Genomic DNA, 27,681 nt, shown 5'->3' with positions numbered 1-27,681 from the left:
ATAAGTTCCCCAGATCACTTGCAACAAATTTCCTATCCAATCTACCTCACAGTTCAGAGAAGTCATTTCCTGCTAGTACAGAATTGAAATTGAATTCCAGATTTACTATTCAGTCGGGTAAACTGGTCACTTCTGTTTTCCTCTCGATTAAAAATGGCTCCTGTTCCAGCCCTGTTATCATTTTCCCTACTGAGAGTCACAGCATGCTGGCATAAGTCCCTTGGAAGGAGGTCACCATTACAACCATTACCCCTACCATGGTTTGGCCTCAGGCTAAACTACAGTGAAGGAACACAGCCCCACCTATCAGCAGAACATTGGATTAAAGATTTACTGAGCATGGCCCCACCCACCAGAGCAAGACCCAATTTCCCCACAGCCAGTCCCTCCCATCAGGAAGCTTCCACAAGCCTCTTATCCTCATCCATCAGAGGGCAGACAGACTGAAAACCACAACCATGGAAAACTAACCAAACTGATCACACGGACCACAGCCTCGACTAACTCAATGGAACTATGAGCCATGCCGTGCAGGGCCACCCAAGACAGACGGGTCATGGTGGAGAGTTCTGACAAAACGTGGTCCACTGGAGAAGGGAATGGCAAACCACTTCAGCATTCTTGCCTTGAGAAACCCATGAATAGTATGAAAAGACAAAAAGATATGACCCTGAAAGATGAACTTCCCAGGTCCACAAGTGCCCAATAAGCCACTGGAGAAGAGCAGAGAAACAGCTCCAGAAGGAATGAAGAAGCTGAGCCAAAGAGGAAACAAGACCCAGTTGTGGATGTGTCTGGTGGTGAAAACAAAGTCTGATGCTGAAATGAACAGTATTGCATAGAAACCTGGAATGTTAGGTCCATGAATCAAGGCAAATTGGAAGTGGTCAAACAGGAGATGGCAAGAGTGAACATCGACATTCTAGGAATCAGTGAACTAAAATGGATCAGAATGGGTGAATTTAACTCAGAGGACCATTATATCTACTACTGTGGGCAAGACTCCCTTAGAAAAAATGGAATAGGCCTCATAGTCAACAAAAGAGTCCAAAATGCAGTACTTGGGTGCAATCTTAAAAATGACTATGATCTCTGTTCATTTCCAAGGCAAACCATTCAGTATCACAGTAATCTAAGTCTATGCCCCAACCAGTAATGCCAAAGAAGCTGAACAGTTCTATGAAGATCTATAAGACCTTCTAGAACTAACACCAAAAAAGGATGTCCTTTTCATTACAGGACTGGCATGCAAAAGTAGGAAGTCAAGATACCTGGAATAATAGGCAACTTTGGCCTTAGAGTACAAAATGAAGCAGGGCAAAGGCTATCAGAGTTTTGCCAAGAGAACCCACTGGTCACAGCAAATACCCCCTTCCAACAACACAAGAGAAGACTCTACACATGAACATCACCAGATGGTCAATACCAAAATCAGATTGATTATATTCTTTGCAGCCAAGATGGAGAAACTCTTTTTAGTCAGCAAAAACAAGACTGGGGAGCTGACTGTGGCTCAGATCATGAACTCTTTATTGCCAAATTCAGATTTAAATTGAAGAAAGTAGGGAAAACCACTAGACCATTCAGTTTAGTTCAGTTCAGTCGCTCAGTCATGTCCGACTCTTTGTGACCCCATGAATCGCAGCACGCCAGGCCCCCCTGTCCATCACCAACTCTCGGAGTTTACTCAAACTCACTTCCATAGAGTCGGTGATGCCATCCAGCCATCTCATCCTCTGTCGTCCCCTTCTCCTCCTGCCCCCAATCCCTCCCAGCATCAGAGTCTTTTCCAACGAGTCAACTCTTCACATGAGATGGCCAAAGTACTGGAGTTTCAGCTTTGGCATCATTCCTTCCAAAGAACACCCAGAACTGATCTCCTTTAGAATGGACTGGTTGGATCTCCTTGCAGTCCAAGGGACTCTCAGGTAAGGTAAGGTGAAGTCGCTCAGTCGTGTTTGACTCTTTGCGACCCCATGGACTGTAACCTACTAGGCTTCTCCGTCCATGGGATTCTCCAGGCAAGAATACTGGAGTGGATTGCCATTTCCTTCTCCGGGGGATCTTCCTGACCCGGGGATCGAACTGGGGTCTCCCGCATTGGAGGCAGATGCTTTAACTCTCAGGTATGACCTAAATCAAATCCCTTACGATTATACAGTGGAAGTGAGAAATAGATTCAAGGGATTAGATCTGATACCCAGAGTGCCTGAAGAACTATGGACAGAGATTCATTTAGAAAAGGCAGAGGAACCAGAGATCAAATTGCCAACATCAGTTGGATCATAGAAAAAGCAAGAGAATTCCAAAAAAGCATCTACTTCTGCTCCATTGACTACGCTAAAGCCTTTGACTGTATGGATCATGACAAGCTGTGGAAAATTCTTAAAGAGATCAGAACATCAGAGCACCTTACCTGTCTCCTGCAAAACTTGTATGCAGGTCAAAAAGCAACAGTTAGAACCAGACATGGAACAATGGACTGGTTTCAAATCGGGAAAGGAGTACGTCAAGGCTGTATCCTGTAACCCTGCTTATTTAACTTATATACAGAGTACATCAAGCAAAATGCTGGGCTGGATGAAGCACAAGCTGGAATCAAGATTACCAGGAGAAATATCAGTAACCTCAGATATGCAGATGACACCACCCTTATGGCAGAAAGTGAAGAGGAACTCAAGAGCCTCTTGATGAAAGTGAAAGAGGAGAGTGAAAAAGCTGGCTTAAAACTGAACATTCACAAAATGAAGATCATGGCATCAGGCCCTATCACTTCATGACAAATAGATGGGGAAACAATGGAAACAGCGATAGACTTTATTTTCTTGGACTCCAAAATCACTGCAGATGGTGACTGCAGCCGTGAAATTGAAAGACACTTGCTCCTTGGGAAGAAAAACTATGACCAACCTAGACAGCGTATTAAAAGCAGAGACATTATTTTGCCAACAAAGTTTTGTCTGGTCAAAGCTATGGTTTTTCTAGTATTCATGTATGGATGTGAGAATTGGATCATAAAGAAGGCTGGAAGTGTTAGTCGCTCAGTCGTGCCCGACTCTTTGAGATCCCATGGACTGCAGCCCACCAGGCTCTTCTGTCCATGGGATTTTCCAGGCAAGGATATTGGAGTGGGTTGTCATTTCCTTCTCCAGGGGATCTTCCCAACCCAGGGATTGAACCTGGTTCTCCTGCACTGCAGGCAGATCCTTTACCGATTGAGCTACAAGGGAAGCCATAAGGAAGGCTGAGCGCCGAAGAATCGATGTTTTTGAACTATGGTGCTGGAGAAGACTGTGCAAAGAGATCAAACCAGTCAATCCTAAAGGAAATCAATCCTAAATAGTCACTGGGAGAACTAAAGCTCCAATACTTTGGCCACTTGATGCAAAGAACTGACTCATCAGAAAAGACCCTGATGCTGGGAAAGATCGAAGGTGGGAGGAGAAGGGGACGACAGAGGATGAGATAGTTGGATGGCATCACTGACGCAATGGACTCGAGTTTGAGCAAGCTGCGGGATTTGGTGATGAACAGGGAGGCCTGGCGTGCTGGAGTCTGTGGGGCTGCAAAGAGTGGAACGCCACTGTGCAACTGAACAGCAACACTTAGCTGGCTCTCCTGACTCTCTCTCTCCAGCTCTGCACCACTAACCAAGGAAAGCCTGAGTGAAGAAGTCCCAAGGGCCTTTTCCTTACTTGTCTCACTTGAGAAATAAAATCTGTTTCCAATGTATCCACTATTCCAAGTGATAAAGTTTGTAATAATTGTGTGCTGTGCTTGGTAGCTCAGTAGTGTCTGACTCTGAGACCCCCAGGCTCCTCTGTCCATGGGATTCTCTAGACAAGAATACTCAAGGGTTGCAATGTCCTCCTCCAGGGGATCTTCCTAACCCAGGGATCAAACCCATCTCCCGCATTGCAGGTGGATTATTTACTGTCTGAGCCCAGGAAAGCCCATGAATACTGGAATAGGTAGCCTATCCCTTCTCCAGGGAATCTTCCTGACCCAGGAATGGAACAGCGGTCTCCTGCATGGCAGGTGGATTCTCTACCAGGTGAGCTATCAAGGAAGCCCTCTGCTGCTGCTGCTGCTGCTAAGTCGCTTCAGTCGTGTCCGACTCTGTGTGACCCCATAGACGGCAGCCCACCAGGCTCCCCTGTCCCTGCGATTCTCCAGGCAAGAACACTGGAGTGGGTTGCCATTTCCTTCTCCAATAGGAATGGCAAAATATACTTATCTTCAGGAATCAGTGGTACCATTAAAAGTGAAAAGATACTCATACCAGTTTTTGGGTAGATGAATGGGATTTTCTAATACATACTTAGGTTATAAAACAAGTCAAGTGTTGAACAAAAGGCCTTCTTAGAGTCAAAGTAAAGCTAATCTTGTCCCCTGAAAGAATTATTTTAAAAAATCCAAAGTTTTAGGAGCCTCTTTATACTTTTACACTAGCTTTTTTTTTACTTTTTCACTAAAAATGATATAATTTTTAGAATGAAGAATACATACCTCTTTATCTAAAATTTTCTTTTTAAGATGAAAACTCTTCAATTTTTGTGGCATGATATCACTAACTTTCTCATTCTCTTTGAAATGTTCAGCATCAGGATTGATGAAGTCCTAAGGGTAACATTTTGAGAAGCTCTGTTAAAAAGTTTTCAGTACAATTAAAAGGATGAAGGGTAGAATACAAATTAAATGTCCCATGCAAAAGAAGAGGCCAAACAAAAGAAGGAAGAAAAATATTGAACTCAATTCTTCAGTTACTCATCATAAGACATCTAATAACAGGTTAATGTGGAAATAATTCATTTAGATTCACATTTGCATATAAACTGTAAGTGGGACAAACTCAGATAGTTGCTGGAAGTTAATACACATCGATAATAACTATACGTGACTACACTCATAGATACATCTCCTCTTAGTCTAGTTAGTTTAAAAAATCCAAATTTTAGACTAATTGTTATACCTGACACCAGAACAATCAGACATCTTTAATAATATTGAAACTCTAGACATTTCAGTGGCCTCCAGAATGAAGATACTTGTACAGTGAAGACCCTTGTAACCCTAAGGGGCAAAAGTGCACGCATTAGAGTCAGACTACCTGGGTTTGGATCTGAGTTCTGCCACTTAGAGCTTCCCTGGTGGCTCAGTGGTAAAAAATCTGCCTGCCAATGCAGGAGATATGGGTTCAATCTTTGTGCTGGGAAGATCCCCTGGGGAAACAAACAGTGACCCACTCCAGTATTCTTGCCTGGGAAATCCCATGGGCAGAGGAGCCTGGTGGGCTACAGTCCATGGTGTCACAGAGTCAGACACGACTGATAGACTGAGCACAGCGGAAAGCGTTTACTGCAGCTCTGAAATGGAATGGAAATTCATTCTGCCACTTAACTTATGCGAGACTTTGAACAAGAAACTCAACTATTCTAAGCCTGTTTGTTTTTCCATGTTAAAAAAAAAAAAGCCTGATAATATATATATTTTTTAATGGTGTAAGAGTTGAATGAGATAACCCATGAAAAGCAGGGTCAATTTAAATGCCTCCAAGGACAAGGTGGGCAGCCAGCAAATATTTGTCCAGTGCCTATTAGAGGCTTACCCTGTATTAGCAGAGGGCATATCACATATCAAGTCTCTGATCTTGAAGCCTTGAGCAAACAGGTATTTGTTTGGCCTGGAATGAGATCACTAAGCAGAGGGCTGATGGATGGTTCACTCCATCACTGAGGGGTCTGGGAGAGAAAAGCAGCCAGCAGATAAGACTGAGAAAGAACAGCAGCATCCACTGAGATGAGAGAAAATCAAGCAGATATGGTGAGAAAGCAGATGTCTGTAAGGCCCCGGGGTGATGGAAGAGGTTCCATCAAGAAGCATTGGTGACACGTTCAAATTCAAACATTATAAAGACAAAACTTCAGGTGGATACAGTCTTTGGGCTGTGATCTCAATTTGTGATCTCTGCTAAAATGAGTTAGCTTGGTTTCCAGCCTTCAATAAAAGCTGGCATTCAACAAATTTCAGCCGAAAGAAAATAGGAATAAAGGTTGTGTCAGGTCAGGAACACAGTGAACCCACATTGCCAAATTTTGGCTCAGAGGAGTGTACGTAAGACCAAAGAAATGTACAGTAATCAGAGGGAAGAGGAAGAAAGGGAGTTCAATGATTTGAGAAGCTGTTCCAAACATCATGCCCTTCAAATGTGCTCTCGTTAAAATGTAGGGTTTGTCACTTCCCAGGGCAGCAGCGAATACCACTTCAGCTAAGGCTGAGAAAGGAAAATTTCCTTGGCCAGGTCACACAGCCAAGAGGTGGAGAGGCCATGTCTGGAACTCACTGGACACTCACTTCATTTTTCATTCTTCCCGTGTACACAGCTCCACACTGCCCACCCTGCCCCAAAGCTGCACTTTAGATCAGACTGGGTAAACAGCGCACTCCTGTGAACTCATCACTAGCAGCAGCCGGCCTGGAGCCCAAGACTACTGCTCGGAGGGAGTTTTCCTAACATGTGGAAAGCACTGAAGAATGGGTTTTGCCTGAAGTTCTTATTTTTTTTCAGTCCTAGTATGTTATCTTACTATTGATTTGTGGGAATTAGGTGATGAAGAAAGACAGAATGAAGCAGTGGGAAGAAGGAAGGGCTGATTGGTTGGTTTAAGCATCTGTATCAGTCAGTTCAGTCGCTCAGTCATGTCCGACTCTTTAGAACCCCGTGGACTGCAGCATGCTAGGCTTCCCTGTCCATCTGTATCATTCCTTCCATAATTTTTCTTTCATAACTTGATTGTCCAACCTTGATATTTCTAATAAAAATATGATTTTTGTATAATTAGCTGATGTGAGAGAAGTTCTACCATCAGACCCAGAAGATTGAGAATTCTGGATGTTGGCTGTGAAGTTCTTTTCATGTCTGGGGGGTTTGCGCTCCCTTCTTCACAAGGTGAGTGATTTGGGAACAAATTAAAATGTGTCATCTTTGTAAACTACATATACACAATTCAGACTTGTCACAATAAAGACAAAGAATCTGGATTACTTTTTAGGTAAAATGCTGAATAAAATATCACTCTTAAAAACTCAAAGCAGTGGTTCTCAAACTTTTTGATTTTCAGGATGCTTTCATATTCTTAAAAATTATTGAGGATATCCCAAAGCGTTTGTTTGCTAGGCTGTATCTGTCAATATTTATTGCATTAGAAATCACAGCTGTGAACATCAAAAATATTGATTTACAAATTCATTTAAATAACAATATTTATTGTATTAGAAATACAATATCTACATTTATAAACATTTATTGCATTAGAATCTATTTTATATTTATCAGTATTCATTGTATTAGAAATTACAACTGAGAACATTCAAAAATATTTATTTACTAATTCATTTAAACAACAATAAATCTATTCTGTCAGTATAAGCGACAATTTAATACAAAATTACCACATTTGTCAAAATGAAAAATTAGTGAAAAGTGGGAATGTTTACACTTTCTGCAAATATTTTTAATGCTGGCTTAATAGAAGACAGCAGGACTCTCCACTGTACTTTCCACATTCCATCAGCCGTGAAAGCAATTACACCGTCACACGGCACATGGCTTCACTGGAAATCTCCACTGTGCACTTGGGAAAGAATGAGAGTGAAAAAGGCAATGATGTCTTCATATTACCATGAAAATGCTTCAACATCAAAGATGCTCCCAGAACACACATCGAGAAAATGGACCTAAAGATTAATGAAAAGCAAAACTAGAAGCAAAAAAAAAACAAAAACGGATTAGTCAAGATAGAGCAAAAGCTGCCTTTAAAAAAAGTGAGTGAAAGTGAAGTCATTCAATCGTGTCCAACTCTTTGCAACCCATGGACTGTAGCTCACCAAGCTCCTCTGTCCATGGGATTCTCCAGGCAAGGATACTGGAGTGGGTTGCCATTTCCTTCTCCAAGGGATCTTCCCAAACCAGGGATCGAACCCAGGTCTCCCGCATTGCAGGCAGACGCTTTAACCTCTCAACCACCAGGGAAGCCCTAAAAAAGAAAGAAAGAAAGAAAGCTCAAGAAAAACATTGTATAGTGGATAAACTGCTGCACAGTTATACTGATTTATTCAGTGTTTACTAATTCAAAATTCGTCGTGGTTTCGTTAACAGCCAAACTGAAGGTCATCTTTGCTTAGGCTGAAAGTGAAAATGAAAGTGTTAGTCGCTCAGCCGTGTTTCGATTCTTTTTGATCCCATGGACTGTAGCTCTCCAGGCTCCTCTGTCCATGGGATTCTTCAGACAAGAATAGTGGAGTGGGTTGCCATTCCCTTCTCCAGGGGATCTTCCCGACCTGCTTAGGTCAGTAGTTCTCAAAGCATGACCCTGGGGCCAGGAGCATCAGTGAGACCCCAAGATCTTCCTGGAGATGCAAATCCCCAGGCCCCACCTCACACCTGCTGAATCAGAGACTCTGGGGTGGTCCCTGCAATCTGCATTTTCATAGCTGAGGCTGATAAATGCTAAAGTTTGAGAACCACACTGGCTTAGATAATCCTTCCTTCTTTCTGGAGAAAAGATGACAGAGAGAATTTTCAGTCCCATGAGAACAGTATTTTTCTAAGAGCCATTAAAAATAATAGGATCCTTGTCTTGCAAACAATACTTAATACTGATTAGAGATTCACAAAAGAAAGTCTTCTAAGGACATCTTTGAGCAACAAATCAGCTCAGTTTAAGTTATTATGACAAATATAAAAATAAACATATACATTTTTCTGACTCAGATTAGCCTTCTAATAATTAATAAAGTTGCACTACAGATATTTTAAGACAGGCCTACAAAACCGGAATAGAGCAGATGTGCTCTGGCTTGTGAGGATTATCACTACCAAGACAGGCTTCCAGCTGTCTGCCAAAAAAGCCATCTGAACTGCAAATACAAAATACAGGTTCTCCAAACACATTGATACGAGGCTCTCATGTTGTTCTTAACGATTGTTAATAGATATATTTGGTGATCATTTTGCAAGACATACAAATATTGAATCTTTATGCTGTACACCTAAAACTAGTGGAGTATGCTATCTCAGTAAAAATGTTTGTAACTTTACAAAATTACTGTGTGCTACAATGTAGGTTTTGCCTTGTAAACCAAATATGCAGCTGTATTATCTATTTTACTGCTGAACAGGCAGACATGGCATGAAAAGGCTGAGATCCCACTCAGAAATTCTTTTCTCAGAGGAAGCTTCGGATGATCGGTCATGTATGCATGCCTGCATGTGGGCTGTTGCTTCAGTCGTGTCTGACTTTTTGCGACACTATGGACTGCAGCTCACCGGGTTCCTAGGTACCCACAAAATTCCCACATTCATTTGCAACTCTACCAATATAATCGCAAGAGGCCAGGAATGGCTGTTCTTTAATGGGAGTATCTGAGACCCAAAGAAACTCGTCCAAAACTGTGGCACCTTCTCCACTGTTTCTCTCTTTTTGGTTAATTCTCTCCGCCAACAAATTAGGGTATGGGCCACGCCCAAATACGCCTCAGCAGACTATTAGAAACTCCTGAAATTCTGCCTTAGAGATTCTGAATTTGTGATAATACCTTGGCCACATCTGACTGTATTACATCCTCTAAGATCTCCTTGAGTTGAGCTATCTCACATTTAGGGACGCAATTTTGCTCCTCACTCCTTGCAACCTGCTGCTGACGTGTTGTGTTTTCATTTTTTACTTTGTCAATCTGCTGCTGGAGTTCTGCATTCTTAGCTTTTTCACTGTCGGATAGGAATTTCACCTTCTGAACCTGAGTGACCAATTTCTCGAGTTTAGATTTCAGATTCTCTCTTTCATCCAGGTGTATCCTTTCACGTTTCTGAAATTCCTCCCGTAAAGACAGGAACTCTCTTCCGGTCTCTCTCTCCCTTTTCAACGAGTCCAGAGCGGCACTGGTGGCCTTTTCCAGCTCTCCTTTGAGCTGCTGCAGGCTTTCTATCTCTTCTTCTTTCTTGCTCAAGGTGCTGCCCATCTCCATGCAATGAGTCATGTACCTTTCCTGCAGACTAACATAATTGCCCTTGAGTTTCTTAAACTCTGCCTGTAAGGTTTCCTTCTCACTCCTGCATTCCTGAAGGTGGTTTTGGGTGGTAACTAAAATCTCGTGCAAACTCCGTAGTGTCTTCTCTGTATCACTCTTCTCCAGCTTTATTCTGTACTTTTCTTCAATTAGCTCTTCGACCTTCTCCTTTAGCTTATTGATGATGTCCACAAACACGTGCTGTTTAGTCGCATTCATCTGTAGTTCCTCAACCTTCTTCTCTAAATACGTGTTCTGACGCTCTAGGTCTTGGATCCGAGTTTCCTTTTCTTTGTTAGTACATTTTAATTTCCGTACAACTTCATTTAAAGCCATGTCCTGTTCCAGAGGTTGTAAGCTTTCCAAGCTCTGCTCTGAGTCAGGTATCACGCAGGCCTCCTGAGATGCTCCACCGCTCCAACACATGCCTGTAGGAGCCCAAGTTGAGCCCGTCTGTGGCCTCCACCCGCCTTTTTCTGGGACTTCCTTTTGGTGCCTGACTGACATCTCAGGAATATCCATAGAATTCTGTACTCCTTTGGAAGAACCTGCAATCTGTAAATTAGAGTAAATAAAATAAGTCTGAAATAGTAGAAAGATCATGAGCTTTGAGGTCAAAGAGAGCTGCCCTAATCCCTAAATTTGGTTTTCTCAGCTCTGAAATAACAGGGAGGATGTGTACGTCCAACACTAATATCTAATTAAGAAAAATACTTAAGTATTAATTGCTGAATGTTATGTACTGCACTTAGCAGCAGAGCAGGTATGGTATATGTATTATACTTTAAAAAAAATTAAATGTTGATACTCTCACCATCTTCTATGACACAAATTTTTCTGGATACATACAAGATATTTCCTTTGACTTCAAATGAATTAAAACAAAGTTATTCATTACCCTAAATCTGCAAAGACATTTTAAAAAAATTATTTTTGAGGTAATGTTGGTTTTCAACATCATGTAAGCCTCATGCGTACATTTCTACTTCTGTTTACACTACAGCATACTCACCACCAACAATTTAGTTTCCATTTATCGCCATACAGTTGATCCATTTTACTCATTTCACTTATTTTGTTCATTTATTTTTTGGTTTTTATTTGCTTGGGTTTTTTTTGTATCCCATAATGAATGAAATCATATTTGTTTTTCCCCATGTGACTTATTTTACATAGCATAATACCCTCACAATCCACCCATCCATGTTGCCACAAATGGCAAAATTTCATCTTTATGACTGAGCAGTATTCTATTGTAAATATATGAAATATCTTCTTTATCCATTTATCCATTGATAGGCACTTAGGTCAGAGAAGGCAATGGCATCCCACCCCACCCCACTCCAGTACTCTTGCCTGGAAAATCCCATGGATGGAGGACCTGGTGGGCTGCAGTCCCTGGGGTTGTGGACTAGTTAGACATGACTTCACTTTCACTTTTCACTTTCACTCATTGGAGAAGGAAATGGCAACCCACTCCAGTGTTCTTGCCTGGAGAATCCCAGGGACGGCGGAGCCTGGTGGGCTGCCATCTATGGGGTCGCACAGAGTCAGGCAGGACTGAAGTGACTTAGCAGCAGCAGCAGCAGCAGGAGCAGGCACTTAGGTTGTTTGCAAATCTTGGTTATTGTAAATAATGCTATGATGAACATAGGGGTGCATATATTTTTTCAAATCAGTGCTTTTGTATTTTGGGGATAAATACCCAGAAGTGGAATAGCTGGATCATATGTATTATTTTTTGAGGAATCTCCACAGTGTTCTCCATAGTAGCTACACCAATTTACATTCCCACCAACAGTATAGGAACATTCCTTTTGCTCCACACCCTCTCCAACATTCATTATTTGTAGACTTTTTGATGAGAGCCATTCTGACCAGTATGAGGTGATAAACTCACTGTGGTTTTGATTTGCATTTCTCTAACAATCAGCAATGTTGAACACCTTTTCATGCGCCTGTTGGCCACCTGTATGTCTTCTTTGGTGTCTATTCAGCTCCTCTGCTAATTTTTTAATTAGATTTTTTTGTTGTTATTGAGTTGTATGAACTCTGTACATATTTTGGATACTAACCCCTTATTGGTTATGTGGTTTGCAAACATCTTTTCCCAGTTGGCAGGTTGTCTTTGTATTTTGTAGATAGTTTCCTTCACTGTGCAAAAACTTTTTAGTTTGATGAGGTCCCATTTATTTTTGCTTTTGTTTTCCTTGCCTGAGGATATATACCCAAAGGTATTGCTAAGGCCAATTCATTAATTATACTGCCTACGATAAATTTCAGAGAAGGCAATGGCAGCCCACTCCAGTACTCTTGCCTGGAAAATCCCATGGATGGAGGAGCCTGGTGGGCTGCAGTCCATGGGGTCGCTAAGAGTCGGACACAACTGAGCGACTTCACTTTCACTTTTCACTTCCATGCATTGGAAAAGGAAATGGCAACCCGCTTTAGTGTTCTTGCCTAGAGAGCCCCAGGGACGGGGGAGACTGGTGGGCTGCTGTCTATGGAGTTGCACAGAGTCAGACATGACTGAAGCGACTTAGCGCCATGATAAATTTATTGTTTTTATATGTCCACCTTTATCTTGTTACCTTTTTTGGTTTGGAGTTTGGAGTCTATTTTGTCAGATATGAATATAGCTACACTCCATTTCTTTTAGCTACCATTTGCTTTGGACATCATCTTCCATCCTTTCATTTTGAGTCTACGTTTATCTTTAAAGCTGAAGTGAGTTTACTGGAGGGAGTAGACAGCTGGATCTTGTTTTTAATGTATCTCTTTTGGGGGCAGGGAGGTCTTGCTTTTTAATCCATCCAACCACTCTTTTTTTTTTTTTTAAGATTTATTTATGTATTTTTGGCTGTGCTGAGTCTTATTTGCTGCATGCAAGATTTCTCTAGTTTTGGAGAGCAGGGGCTACTCTTTGTTGAGGTATGAGGTATGAGGGCTTCCCTCATAGCTCAGTTGGTAAAGAATCTGCCTGCAATGCAGGAGACCCTGGTTGGATTCCTGGGTGGGGAAGATCCTCTGGTGAAGGGAGAGGCTACCCACTCCAGTCTTCTTGGACTTCCCTGTTGGCTCAGCTGGTACAGAGTCCGCCTGTGATGTGAGAGACCTGGGTTCGATCCCTGGGTTGGGAAGATCCCCTGGAGGATGGACAGGCTACCCACTCCAGTATTCTGGCCTGGAGATTTCCATGGACTGTATAGTCCATAGGGTCACAGAGTTGGACACGACTTGAGCGACTTTCACTCACGCTTATTTATTTTTGAGTGTGCTGAGTCTTACTTGCTCCATGCAAGCTTTCTCTAGTTCCTCTCTGTTGAGCTGTGCTTCTCATTGCAGCAGCTTCTCTTACTGAGGTCCACGGGCTCTAAAGCACCTGCTCCACAGTTGTGGTATATGGGTTAGTTGCTCTGAGGCGCGTGGGGTCTTCCTGGAGCAGAGGCTGAACCCACGCCCACTGCATTGGCAGGTGAATTTTCAGCCAGCGTGCCGCCGGGGAAGCCCCAACCAAGCTGCCTTTTGATTGATGAATTAAATCCACGTACATTTGGGATGATTCTTGACAGATGAGTACTTGGTTTTATCTTTGATTTTCTGATTGCTCTGTGTCTCCACTGTTTCTTTTTCTTGTGCTTCTGTCTGCTGTTCTGGTTTGGTGGTTTTCTATGATGTTTCTCTTTTCATGTTTCACATCTTTGCTCTCGATCTTTATTTTGTGGTTATCATGAGGTTTGTATAAAACATCTTATAGATAAAACAGTCCTTTTTCTCTGCCGACAGCATCTGATCTTCACACGCCGATACAGGTTCTGTCCTTTCCCTCTTCCTCTTTCGTCTTTGCTGTCTCAAATTATCCTTTAGTGTTGGAAATTTATTACCAATTTGAAGCAGTTATACTTTTCCTGCTCTTTTTCCCCTTGACATTTATGGTATAATACAGTGTTAATAATCTATTCTGACATAAAGTTGCAATCTTCTGACTCTATTTATCACCTTACTCAAAGTTTTGTGTATTCTGCATTTTTATTTTGGGCTAAGAGCTCATTTCAACATCTCTTGTAAGCCAGGTCTAGTGTAATGAACTCCTCCAGCTTTTGTCTGTCTGAGAAAGTCTTTATTTCTCCTTCATATATGAATGATAACTTTTCTCGATAAAGTATTTTTGACTGACAGTTTTTAATCTTTCACTATTTTGAGAATTTTATTCCATTCCCTCCTGGCCTATAGTTACAGCTGAAAGATCTGCTGATAGCCTAACGGGGGTTCCTTTATAGATAACCATCCTTTTTTCCTTTTTAAAAATTTTTTATTTTTAATAAAACTGTTATTCTGGAATAATTTTAGATTTATGAAAATGTTATAAGCATAAAGAGTTCTCTATACCTCTCACCCAGGGCCCCTGAATGTTAATGTCTTATATACCATGGCACATTTGCTAAAACAGTACAAATGTGCTGCTACTAACTAAACTCCAGATTTTACTAGTTTTCCCATTAAAGTCCTTTTTCTGTTCCAACATCCAGTCCAGAGTATCACACTGTATTTAACACCTCTTTGTCATTGACTTTTGACAGTTTTAATACCACATGTCTTAGAGAAGATCTACTAGCAATGATTTCTTAGCTTCATAGATTTGTATATACAGTTCTTTTCTTAGGTTTGCTATTTTTTTAGGTTAGCTATTTAAAAAACAACCTTAATCTTTTTACATCTCTGATATGCTCTTGGTTTTAGTAATCCTTATTTCTATTTATTTTTTGGCCATCCCTTGTGATATGTCACAAAGAGTCAGACACGACTGAGCGACTGAACTGAACTGAACTGAACTGAACTGTGACATGTGGGAGTTGGTGATGGACAGGGAGGTCTGGCGTGCTTCGATTCAAGAGTCAGACACGACTGAGCGACTGCACTGTGACATGTGCGATCTTAGTACCCTGCCCAAGGATTGAACCCATGCTCCCTGCACTGGAAGGGTGAAGTCTTAACCACTGGACCATCAGGGAAGTCCCTTAGCTATTATTTCTTTAAGTAAACTCTCTGCTCCCTTCTCCTCTCTCTCCCTCATCTCTCCCTCTGGGATTTCCCATTACCCTGCTGTTGTCCTTCCTAAAAGAGTTGTGCAGCTCTCACAGAATTTCCTCACTTTTAAAGATTCTCTTTCCTCTTCTACCTGCATCACCTCTATTAGATTTCTATCCCTAAGCTTGTTAATCCTCTCTTCCAAATAGTCTGCTCTATTTCCAAGGCTTTCTAATCCTTTCATCTTGTTAATTACTGAGTCCTTCAGCTCCAGAATTTTTTGGTTCTTTTTTCGGAGTTTCAACATTTTGGTAAAATGTTCCTTCTGTTAATAAACTTGATTCCTTAGCTCACTGAATTGCCTTTCTGAGCTTTCTCATAGCTCCTTGAGTTTCTTTATGACAGCCATTTTGAATGTACTGTCAGCTAGATCTCAGTATTCCATGGACGTTAAGTCTAGTTTCTGGAGAACTGCAGTTTTCTTTTTGTGGTAGTGTTACTGTGGCTAGCCCTTGGTGCCTTAGTTGTTCCTCAGCACAATGAATCTGAAGTAGCAAAAAACCCTCCTTCTTTAGATGAAGATGCTTTAATTTTTCTTGATTCTAATGACTCAATGGGTTAGAAATTAGAGGCCTTTCTTTTGTTTGCCAGGAGGTGGCATCTATAGTTTAAGTCTTTGGTTTCTCTTTCCTGTGCTAGCTCTGGTTACCTTTGGCAGTTGGCACTGCCCACCCTCATGTCTCTGACAGGCGTCCTTGTTGTCACTGCCTGTACCTCTAGGGTGGCTGTGCCTTTCTGCTGTTGATGTCACCGCCTGGGCTCTGGGGTTCTTCTTCTGCATGGTCCAAAATCTCCTGAGTCACAGGCTCCACCGCATGCAGGGAGGGGGAGAGCTGGGAGGAGTCGGGTGTCATCAGATTCCCGGGTGCTGCCGCTGTGGTCTGGATTGATGGGGGGAGTTATGGGTGCCTCTGGAGCTGGAGAGATGGTCTCAGGCTGCACTTCCACTGCTGCCGGTCACCCACAGTTGGCTAGTGGCCAGGTCATGGGTGCCACCTCTCCTCCTGGTGCTGGGTTCTTTGAGGCTGTGGGCTCAGCTGCCACCCCGGGGGGACCAGGATCGCAGGCACAACCTCCACAGTCGCCCAGTGTGGCCTCCTCTGTGTGCTCCAGTCCACCCTCCTTTAGATGTATAGATGTGTGGAATTCTCCAGCATCCTGGTGTGTTGGGGAGAGCCACATCTGTTGAGCTGTGGATGTTTTACTAATTGTAGATTGAAGAGCAGAGACAGAGAGAGTATCTCAATCTACCATGATGCTGACAACCCTCTCTTGTGAGCCCTCTTTTTTTTTCCTCTTTTTTTTTTCCTCTCTAAACGCTTTTTTGAAAAATTAATTTAATTGGAGCATTACTTTACTGATTACTTTACAATATTGTAGTGGTTTTTGCCAAACAATGACATGAATCAGCCACGGGTGCACATGTGTTTCCCATTCAGAATCCCCCTCCCACCTCCCTCCCCATCCCACCCCCGAGTCATCCCAGTACACCAGGCCTGAGCACCCTGTCTCATGCATCGAACCTGGACCAGTGATCCACTTTACAAGTAATACACACGTTTCAACACTACCCTCTCAAGTCATCCCACCCTTGCCTTCTCCCACAGAGTCCAAAAGATTGTTCTTTACATCTGTGTCTCTTTTGCTGTCTCGTATATAGGGTCATCATTACCATCTTTCTAAATTCCATATATATGCCTTAATATACTGTATTGATGTTTTTCTTTCTGACTTACTTCACTCTATATAATAGGCTCCAGTTTCATCCACCTCATTAGAACTGATTCAAATGCATTCTTTTAAATAGCTGAGTAATATTCCATTGTGTATATGTACCACAGCTTTCTTATCCATTCGTCTACTGATGGACATCTAGGTTGCTTCCACGTCCAGGCTATTGTAAACAGTGCTGCAATGAACATTGGGGTACACGTGTCTCTTTCAATTCTGGTTTCCTTGGTGTGTGTGCCCAGCAGTGATTGCTGGCTTGTATGACAGTTCTATTTTCAGTTTTTTAAAGAATCTCCATGCTGTTCTTCATAGTGGCTGTACTAGTTTGCATTCCCACCAAGAGTGTAAGAGGGTTCCTTTCTCTGCACCCTCTCCAGCATTTATTGTTTGTAGACTTTTTGATAGCAGCTGTTCTCACTGGCGTGAGATGGCACCTCATTGTGGTTTTGATTTGCATCTCTCTGATAATGAGTGATGTTGACCATCTTTTCATGTGTTTGTTAGCCATATGTATGTCTTCTTTGGAGAAATGTCTGTTTAGTTCTTTGGCCCATTTTTTGATTGGTAGTTTATGTTTCCGGAATTGAGCTGCAGGACTTGCTTGTATATTTTTGAGATTAATTCTGTTGCTTTGTTATTATTTTCTCCCATTCTGAAGGCTGTCTTTTCACCTTGCTTATAGTTTCCTTTTTTGTGCAAAAGCTTTTAAGTTTAATTAGATCCCATTTATTTTTGCTTTTATTTCCGTTACTCTGGGAGGTGAGTCAGAGGATCCTGCTGTGATTTATGTCAGAGGGTGTTTTGCCTATTTTCCTCTAGGAGTTTTATAGTTTCTGCTCTTACATTTAGATCTTTAATCCATTTTGAGTTTATATTTGTGTATGGTGTTAGAAAGTGTTCTAGTTTCATTCTTTTACAAGTGATTGACCAGTTTTCCCAGCACCACTTGTTAAAGAGAGTTTTTTTCTTCACTGTACATTTTTGCCTCCTTTGTCAAAGATAAGTTGTCCACAGATGCGTGGATTTATCTCTGGGTTTTCTATCTTGTTCCATTGATCTACATTTCTGTCTTTGTGCCATTACCATACTGTCTTGATGACTGTAGCTTTGTAGTATAGTCTGAAGTCAGGCAGGCTGATTCTTCCAGTTCCATTCTTCTTTCTCAAGATTGCTTTGGCTATTTGAGGTTTTTTCTATTTCCATACAAATTGTGAAATTATTTGTTCCAGTTCTCTGAAAAATACTGTTGGTAGCTTGATAGGGATTACATTGAATCTATAGATTGCTTTGGGTAGTATACTCATTTTCACTATATTGATTCTTTGGATCCATGAACATGGTAAATTTCTCCATCTATTTGTGTCATCTTTGATTTCTTTCATCAGTGTTTTATAGTTTTCTATATATAGGTCTTTTTTTTCTTTAGGTAGATTTATTCCTATTTTATTCTTTTCGTTGCAATGGTGAATGGAATTGTTTCCTTAATTTCTCTGTTTTCTCATTGTTAGTGTATAGGAATGGAAGGGATTTCTGTGTGTTAATTTTATATCCTGCAATTTACTATATTCATTGATTAGCTCTAGTAATTTTCTGGTGGAGTCTTTAGGGTTTTCTATGTAGAGGATCATGTCATCTGCAAACAATGAGAGTTATACTTCTTTTCCAAGCTGGATTCCTTTTATTTCTTTCTCTTCTCTGATTGCTGTGGCTAAAACTTCCACAACTATGCTGAATAGTAGTGGTGAGAGTGGGCACCCTTGTCTTGTTCCTGACTTTAGGGGAAATGCTTTCAATTTTTCACCATTGAGGATAATGTTTGCTGTGGGTTTATCATATATGGTGAGCCCCCTTTTGAATAAAGACCTTTTGATTCCTCATCAAACCATTATCTCATAATGCTATGACTTCTAATGTGAACATCAGAAAATCTGATGAACTTATCTCATGACTGACTTTCTGCTCACAATACAGATTTGGGAGAAGGGGGTTAAAAACAACAACAACAGTAAGTTGTAGGAAAGTGAAGGTGAAGTCACTCAGTTTTGTCCAACTCTTTGAGACCCTATGGACTGTAGCCTACCAGGCTCCTCCGTCCACGGATTTTTCCAGGCAAGAGTACTGGAGTGGGTTACCATTTCCTTCTCCAGGGGAGCTTCCTGACCCAGGCATCAAACCCAGGTCTCCTGCATTGCAGGTAGACACTTTACCATTTGAGCCACCAGGGAAGCCCTGGGAAGTTGCAGGAAACACTAAAATGAACATGACAGAATAAGCTAGTAAAAGATCTCTAAAGGGATGGGCTGAATAACTTTCCAAATAGAATTTAGGGATATTGGACCCTTATATTATAGTGTTACTTCATCGTTCTGGGATAAAGACAACTATCCTTACTGAGGCCTTTAAGGTCCTGATACTGATCTTGATATCTAGCCCACACTACCTTTCCATCCTCTACAACGTCCCTCCAACCCAGCAACACTAAGCTGCCTTCAGATCCATGAAGGAAGGGACCATGCTCCCTGCAGCCACAAGGTCTTCACACTCAGTTCAGTTCAGTCGCTCAGTCGTGTCTGACTCTTTGCAACCCCATGAATCGCAGCATGCCAGGCCTCCCTGTCCATCACCATCTCCTGGAGTTCACTCAGACTCACGTCCATCGAGTCCTTGATGCTATCCAGCCATCTCATCCTCGGTCGTCCCCTTCTCCTCCTGCCCCCAATCCCTCCCAGCATCAGAGTCTTTTCCAATGAGTCAACTCTTCCCATGAGGTGGCCAAAGTACTGGAGCTTCAGCTTTAGCATCATTCCTTCCAAAAGAAATCCCAGGGCTGATCTCCTTCAGAATGGACTGGTTGGATCTCCTTGCAGTCCAAGGGACTCTCAAGAGTCTTCTCCAACACCACAGTTCAAAAGCATCAATTCTTCAGCACTCAGCCTTCTTCACAGTCCAACTCTCACATCCATACATGACCACAGGAAAAACCATAGCCTTGACTAGATGGACCTTAGTCGGCAAGGTAATGTCTCTGCTTTTGAATATACTATCTAGGTTGGTTGTAACTTTTCTTCTAAGGAGGAAGCGTCTTTTAATTTCATGGCTGCAGTGATTTTGGAGCCCAGAAAAATAAAGTCTGACACTGTTTCCACTGTTTCCCCATCTCTTTCCCATGAAGTGATGGGACCAGATGCCATGATCTTCGTTTTCTGAATGTTGAGCTTTAAGCCAACTTTTTCACTCTCCTCTTTCACTTTCATCAAGAGGCTTTTAGCTCCTCTTCACTTTCTGCCATAAGGGTGGTGTCATCTGCATAGCTGAGGTTATTGATATTTCTCCCAGCAATCTTGATTCCAGCTTGTGTTTCTTCCAGTCCAGCGTTTCTCATGTTGTACTCTGCATATAAGTTAAATAAGCAGGGTGACAATATACAGCCTTGACGTACTCCTTTTCCTATTTGGAACCAGTCTGTTGTTCCATGTCCAGTTCTAACTGTTGCTTCCTGACCTGCATACAGATTTCTCAAGAGGCAGGTTAGGTGGTCTGGTATTCCCAACTCTTTCAGAATTTTCTACAGTTTATTGTGATCCACACAGTCAAAGGCTTTGGCATAGTCAATAAAGCAGAAATAGATGTTTTTCTGGAACTCTCTTGCTTTTTTGATGATCCAGCGGATGTTGGCAATTTGATCTCTGGTTCCTCTGCCTTTTCTAAAACCAGCTTGAACATCAGGGAGTTCATGGTTCACGTATTGCTGAAGCCTGGCTTGGAGAATTTTGAGCATTACTTTACTAGCATGTGAGATGAGTGCAATTGTGCAGTAGTTTGAGCATTCTTTGGCATTGCCTTTCTTTGGAATTGGAGTTGCTATCAATACTTCTGCATGGAATGCTCCCCCACGCCCACCACCTAACTACCCCCACTCATCCTGCAGAGCTGAGCTCAGTCACTACTACACTTCAGGGAAGTCTTACCCAAACTCCCTGACCAGCGACAGGAAGACTCCCATCTTACTTTATTTATAGTGCTTACCACAGCTGCAAGTTTATATGTAATTTTATAATATATACACTTTATATGTAACTTTTATTTGCAGCACTTACCATAGTTGAAAATTCATATTTACTAGTGTGATTATTTGATTAATGTCTGTCTCCTCTATGACTGTTCTTGTCATGAGGACAGAGCCCACATCTTTTTGTTTCTGGTTTTGTCATCCATTCTATAACCAACACATAGCACAGGGCTTCAGACACAACAGATGCCTCAAAGTGTTTACTGACTGACTGAAGGGCTAGACGCAATGGAAATAGTTACAATCTTAAGAAGTCCTAATTCAGCAGCTTTTTAAAATGTTATTTTCCAGAACTCAAGACAGGTAAGTAGATTTGTCTTTTAAATGCTGCTTTCAAATAAAATGAACCAAAAAATCCTGACTTTACTTGTAAATGAAATATAACAGCCATAGCTTTTCTCACCAAACTCACAGTGAAAAGGTATTCTTTATGCTATCTTTGGATTGTTATCTATTTGCCCACACCAATTCTTTTTTTTTTTTTAATTGAGAGACTATATAGACTTTATACTGTTGACATCTTCAGTGCTCTTATGATACTACATACCCAGAATTCACAATTCAAAGACAAATTCATGTTTTCACTTTGGTAGAAAAATATTTTTTTGCTGATCAGTAGAAATTCCACATAATAGAAAAATCCTGAGCTTGTCAAATAATTTAATTAACATCTCTGCATTTCTTCCTCTTCTCAACCTTTTCCTTAAACTTCTGAGTTCCAATCAATAAGATTCACTAGGTATAAAAACTTGAAAGGGAATGTGTTAGTCCCTCAGTCGTGTCCAGCTCTTTTGCTACCTCACAGACTATAGCCCACCAGGCTCCTCTGTTCATGGGATTCTCCAGGCAAGAATCCTGGAGTGGGTAGCCATTCCCTGCTCCAGGGAATCTTCCCAACCTGGGGATTGAACCTGGGTCTCCTGCATTGCAGGCAGATTCTTTATTGTCTGAGCCACCAGGGAAGGCCATAAAAGCTCAGTATTGATATACTCAAGGCATCATGCAGATGTTGGGGTGCATAAAAGGATGAGTAAGACAGCACCCTGACCCTCAAAGAAATTATCATGTGGTAGAGCTAATCTCCAAGTATGGATTTTACTTCATTAGAAAGGATTGTTTCTAAATTGAGGAAGACCTCAGAAGGCAGTTCCCCCAGCAAAGCAATGTCCCTCATGGTGATGATTTAGGACTACTTCCAAAAGCCTCAGGTTATAAGCAGTAATGTTTTGTTTTTTAAAAACACTTCCTTTAATACCCTATGGATTAATTATTAAACATCTTACCTCCTCTGTTTCATAATTAGCTCTCACATCAAGCAGGTTAAAGTTATTTTCTTTATAAAATGGTTGTTCAACATCACTGTGTACTTCTTTCTCACACAAGAAGTCTTGAGACTGACTAGGATTGAGGGCAGATTCCATGGCAGTACTATTAGCCAGTGGCATTTCCATGAATTTCAGTGTCTCTTCACTGCACTGGATTAGAGGTGGGCTTCTAGAAGGCTGTCTGACACACTCAAGAGCAAATTGATCTGTATGTGTGAAAGTGCTAGTTCCCATCGGGTTTTCTTCCTTAAATGAGTCTTCCTGCATATTGGTGTCTTCTGCATAATCACATACATAATGCTGTAATTCTGGCTCCTCTGTGTAAGATAAGCTTTCCGTCAGATCTTGAAATGCTATTTCATTATTAAACGAGTCTGTCTGATGAAACTGGCAAAGGGGTTCAAATTGTCTCAAGGAAGAAATGCTCGTGTCAATTGGCTGAGTGAGTACATTCTGTGAGTAATTTCCAATGTTGACATCTCATTAGAAAAAGAAAGATGAAAATAAGATTAGCATTAAATTTATGCATTAACAGTTACATTCACATTTATGAGGTAAATTGTTGGACTCTTTTAAGAATTATAAGTTCAACATTTTTCATTAAGTTTATTTGTGCTAGCAGCTGCAAGAAAACTTTTTTACATGAAGGAAAAAGTCATCAAGTGACTACCACAAAGAAGCTTCTTACAGTTCATTTTTGTCAAATACCATTGTAACAAATTCTAAGACATCTTCAAAATTCTTTTGTTTACTCTAATTTTAAAATGCTTCAAAAGAATAAAAACACACAGTGTACAGTAATAGCAAACACACATAAACATGCTTAACTTCACAACAATCTCATGAACTAGGTACTGTTATTACACATTTTTACAGACAAGGAAATGGAAACATAAGAGATATTAAGTCACTTGCTGGGACACAGCTGGCAAGCAGTACAGCTGGGATTCTAGAATACTATTTGTTTCTGAATATGACAAGTTATTCAGATTTAATATTTTTAAAAATCAGAAGCAAATAAAGACAACATGCAAAGAAGTGTTTCAAATAAATATCCCTTCCTTTCTATCTAAATTCCTTCCTCTTCCCCACCCAGAGAGAACTGCTATACTGAAGCTGCTGCTGTTGTTTCTTGGTCGGTCAGTGGTGTCCGACTGTGACCCCATGGACTGTAGCCCACCAGGCTTCTCTGTCCATGGGATTTTCCTGACAAGAATTCTGGACTGGGTTGCTCTGCCCTCCTCCAGGGGATCTTCCCAACCCAGAGATTGAACCCACATCTCCTGTGTCTCCTGCACTGCAGGCGGATTCTTTACCACTGAGCTATCAGGGAAGCCCAGTACCTAAGTTGGTGGGCCTGTGTTTGGGTGTCTATTTTTAGGGGGGGGGGGTATGAGGAGGGAATATCTAAAATGTCATTTGTGAAAGTTATTGGAAAAATAAAAAACTAGTCTGAGTATGGTACAAAGTCACAGTAACTTTATATGGCTGTTGTTGTTTAGTCGCTCAGCTGTATCCAACTCTTAGCGACCCCATGGACTGTAGCACTCCAGGCTTCTCTGTCTTTCACCATCTCCCAAAGCCTGGTCAAACTCATGTCCATCAAGTCAGTGATGCCATCCAAAAATCTCACCCTCTGTCATCCCCTTCTCCTCCCCACTTCAATCTTGCTCAGCAACAGGGTTCTTTCCAGTGAGTCAGCTCTTCACATCAGGTGGCCAGAGTATTGGAGCTTCAGCTTCAGCATCAGCATCAGTCCTTCCCATGATATTAAAGACTGATTTCTTTAGGGTTGACTGGTTTGATCTCCTTGCAGTCCAAGGGACTCTCAAAAGTCTTCTCCAACACCACAGTTCAAAAGCATCAATTCTTCAATGCTCAGCCATCTTTATGGTCCAACTCTCACACCCATGCATGACTAATGGAAAAACCATAGCTTTGACTAGATGGACCTTTGTCAGCAAAGTAATGTCTCTGCTTTTTAATACGCCATCTAGATCTGTCATAGCTTTTCTTCCGAGAAGCAAGCGTCTTTCAATACCATGGCTAGCAGTCACCATCTGTAGTGGTTATGGATCCCAAGAAAATAAAGTCTGACACTATTTCCATTGTTTCCCCATCTGTTTGCCATGAAGTGATGGGACCAAATGCCATGATCTTCGTTTTCTGAATACTGAGCTTTAAGCCAACTTTTTCACTCTCCTTTTACTTTCATCAAGAGGCTCTTTAGTTCCTCACTTTCTGCCATAAAGGTGGTATCATCTGTGTATTTGAGGTTATTGATACTTCTCCCAGCAATCTTGATTCCAGCTTGTGCTTCTTCCAGTCCAGCATTTCTCATGATGTACTCTGCATATAAGTTAAATAAGCAGGGTGACAATATACAGCCTTGATATAGTCCTTTCCTAATTTGGAATCAGTCCATTGCTCCATGTCTGGTTCTAACTGTTGTTTTTTGACCTGCACACAGGTTTGTCTGGAGGCAGGTCAGGTGGTCTGGTATTCCCATCTCTTTTCCACAGCTTGTTGTGATCCACACAAAGGTTTTAGCATAGTCAATGAAGCAGATCTTTTTAAAATTTTCTTGCTTTTTCTATGACCCAACTGATGTTGGCACTCTGACCTCTGGTTCCTCTGCCTTTTCTAAATCCAGCTCGAACATCTGAAAGTTCTCAATTTATTGAAACCCAGCTTGGAAAATTATGAGCATTACTTTGCTTGCATATGAGATGACTATGACTGTGCAGTAGTTTTAACATTCTTTAGCACTGCCTTTCTTTGGGACCAGAATGAAAACTGACCTTTTCCAGTCCTGTGGCCACTGCTGAGTTTTCCAAATTTGCTGGCATATTCACTGCAACACTTTCACAGCATCATCTTTTATGATTTTAAACAGCTCAGCTGGAATTCCATCACCTCCAGTAGCTTTGTTTGTAGTGATGCTTCCCAAAGCCCACTTGACTTCAAATTCCAAGATGTCTGGCTCTACGTGAGTATCACACCATGGTGGTTATCTGGGTCATTAAGATCTTTTTTGTACAGTTCTTCTGTGTATTCTTGCCACCTCTATTTTCTGGTTCTGTTAGGTCCATACCATTTCTGTCCTTTATCGTGCCCATCTTTGCCTGAAATGTTCCCTTGGTATCTCTAATTTTCTAGAAGAGATCTTTAGTCTTTCCTATTCTATTGTTTTCCTCTATTTCTTTGCATTGATCACTTATGAAGGCTTTCTTCTCTCTCCTTGCTCTTCTTTGGAACTCTGCATTCAGATGGGTATATCTCCATTTCTCCTTTGCCTTTACTACCTTTGTATGGTAGTAAATAATGATTTGTACAAAAAGAAGTATTGGGACCCAGAAGGTGAAAGGATCTCTCACTTAATCAAAAGATACTTACTATTATCAGAGAACTGTTAATCAAAAGACTTACTATTATCAGAGACCTGTCAGCGTCTGCAAAACACTGTTTCTATGTACTTGATACTATCACCTCATTACCACGTGAAACCCAGCATTACACTTCAGTTTTTCCTCCCTTCCCTACACCATGCTTATCCTCTAAGGCACTTGGGCTTGAAAACCAGCCGTCTTTGACATTCTTCTACCTAATCACCCATGGGCTACTCAGCTTCCAGGTCCTGTCCTTTTCTCCTTTAAAGATGTTTTTCATAACCCATGCTTCCTTTCCCTCACTGTGGCATCATCCTGGTCCACATTCTCATGACCTCCTCAGGTTTGTCAGGGTATGAGAGTAGAAAACTTGCCCAATCACATTACCCGGAATCCAGTTCTTCTGTTTGACTTTCTAGGCCTTATGTAGCGGGAACCCACAGTACCCACCCAGTCTTCTGCTCCAGTCAGATTAGGCTTACTCTCCTGCAAACAGATCGTGTGCCTCATGACTTCAATAGTCTGCTCTGGCAGGTGCTTCTCTTTCTAAAACTTTCCTATTCATCATTCATCTAGTTTTAAAATTCCTACAATGTCTTTAACTTTCTATCTCACAGTTCAGCACATTATTTGTTTGCTATTTTAGTCTTCACCATTGTTTCAAGGGTATTAGTGTCGGAACTCACATATTATACAGACCTGAAGAGGATGCCTGGAGAATCCCAGGGACAGAGAACCCTGGTGGGCTACAGTCCATGGGGTTGCAAACACATGACTTAGCAACTGAACAGCAACAAAACAAAAAGAATCCACTTAAGGTTTTTCAATATCCCCTTCAGTAAACCAACCAGTGTTTAGAGAATATGTTGACTAAATCCTGCACCCCAGTGATATATTTTTATCAAAACAATTTAATAATTCTCTTGGGTTCTTTTATTAACTATCAAATTAATAAATAATTCATTGAGGTTTAATTTTTCCAAATCTGTCATCATTTGGTTAAGTATAAAAAAGCCAATGAGCCAAGCAGCCTAGTCGGGATTGGTGAAAGATCCGACTTTATACTCACTTTTTCTACTGTGTTCCAAATATATAAATGCTGTGTGGGCTGCGGTGGAGGCGGACTAAAGCATCCTTTCGTTCTCCAAGAACAAAAAACTACTAGGCCCTTATTTCTTCAAAATTTTGTCTGCGAACCCACAACTTCCAATTATAACTTTTACAACTCTGTTCCTATGGCATGATCTACAAATTCTCCTTTTTTTTTTCTTTTAGTTAGGCTTACTTTTTTCATCTTTCATTCTGTCCTCCCCCGACTTCTGCCACACATAACAAAAAAACTTATTCAAGTGATTGGATAGATATTCCAGAAATACTTCTAAGCTGTTTTAGGACAGGAATGAAAAGAGGTGTCACTGGGGTTATTAGCAAAAATCCTCAAGTTTAATTTTCAGTCAAAGTTTAACTTCTGAAAAGCACTCATCTTATTTCCAGCTCACAACATTGTAACAAACTTTTTAGGTCGCAAAAGTGTGCTCACTTTCAGGGTCCATAGAGTCTCGGATCCGAAATAAGGATTTCGGGCTTCCTCCCTGCGTCCTGGGCTCTACCGCGGGGGAGAACGCTTTCAATCTTTTTCTTCAACGCCTGGCCGCCGGGGTGCGGACACGCTGGAACGCCCCTGTGTGACGTCCGCCCGGCCGCGGCTGCCGAGTTCCGGCCCTCGGACCTTCCGACGTCTCCTCAGACGTGCCCGCGGGCCCGGCGAAGGACGCCTCCAGGTCTCCATTCGCACAGTTAAGGGCTTACACGGAGTGAGCCCTCAGGGCCAGCAGCCCCGGACAAGCTGACACGTGCCTCCACGGGAGGAGACAAAGCGGCAAGCCGACTCGGAGAGCTCCGGGAAGGAAGGCCAGCCCAGGACCCGCGGGGACCGACCACAGCAACTCAGCCACACACCCGACGGTTTCCGCGGAAGGTCAATTTTCAGGGCTCAGCTCCCGCGCGAGGC

At 41.7% G+C, this 27,681-nt stretch overlaps 1 protein-coding gene across 1 annotated transcript in view; it reads right to left on the bottom strand.

The window, feature by feature from the left end:
- Window positions 1–27,658, bottom strand: part of CAGE1 (cancer antigen 1) — a 39,586-nt gene extending 11,928 nt beyond the window's left edge. Inside the window, exons 1-5 of the mRNA XM_027958466.3 lie at window positions 27,211–27,658; window positions 22,240–22,760; window positions 9,598–10,623; window positions 6,845–6,992; window positions 4,510–4,622 (exon numbers count right to left, since the gene is read on the bottom strand). Coding sequence (XP_027814267.2) covers window positions 4,510–4,622; window positions 6,845–6,992; window positions 9,598–10,623; window positions 22,240–22,760; window positions 27,211–27,223 — 1,821 coding nt within the window. The 5' untranslated portion in view covers window positions 27,224–27,658. The remainder of the gene's footprint in view (window positions 1–4,509; window positions 4,623–6,844; window positions 6,993–9,597; window positions 10,624–22,239; window positions 22,761–27,210) is intronic.
- Window positions 27,659–27,681: the final 23 nt, after the last annotated feature.

The sequence above is a fragment of the Ovis aries genome, chromosome 20 (genome assembly GCF_016772045.2).
Source record: "Ovis aries strain OAR_USU_Benz2616 breed Rambouillet chromosome 20, ARS-UI_Ramb_v3.0, whole genome shotgun sequence".
NCBI lineage: Eukaryota > Metazoa > Chordata > Mammalia > Artiodactyla > Bovidae > Ovis > Ovis aries.
The sequence above is the reverse complement of the archived record's forward strand: the minus strand, read 5'-3'. Positions and strand labels throughout refer to the sequence as shown.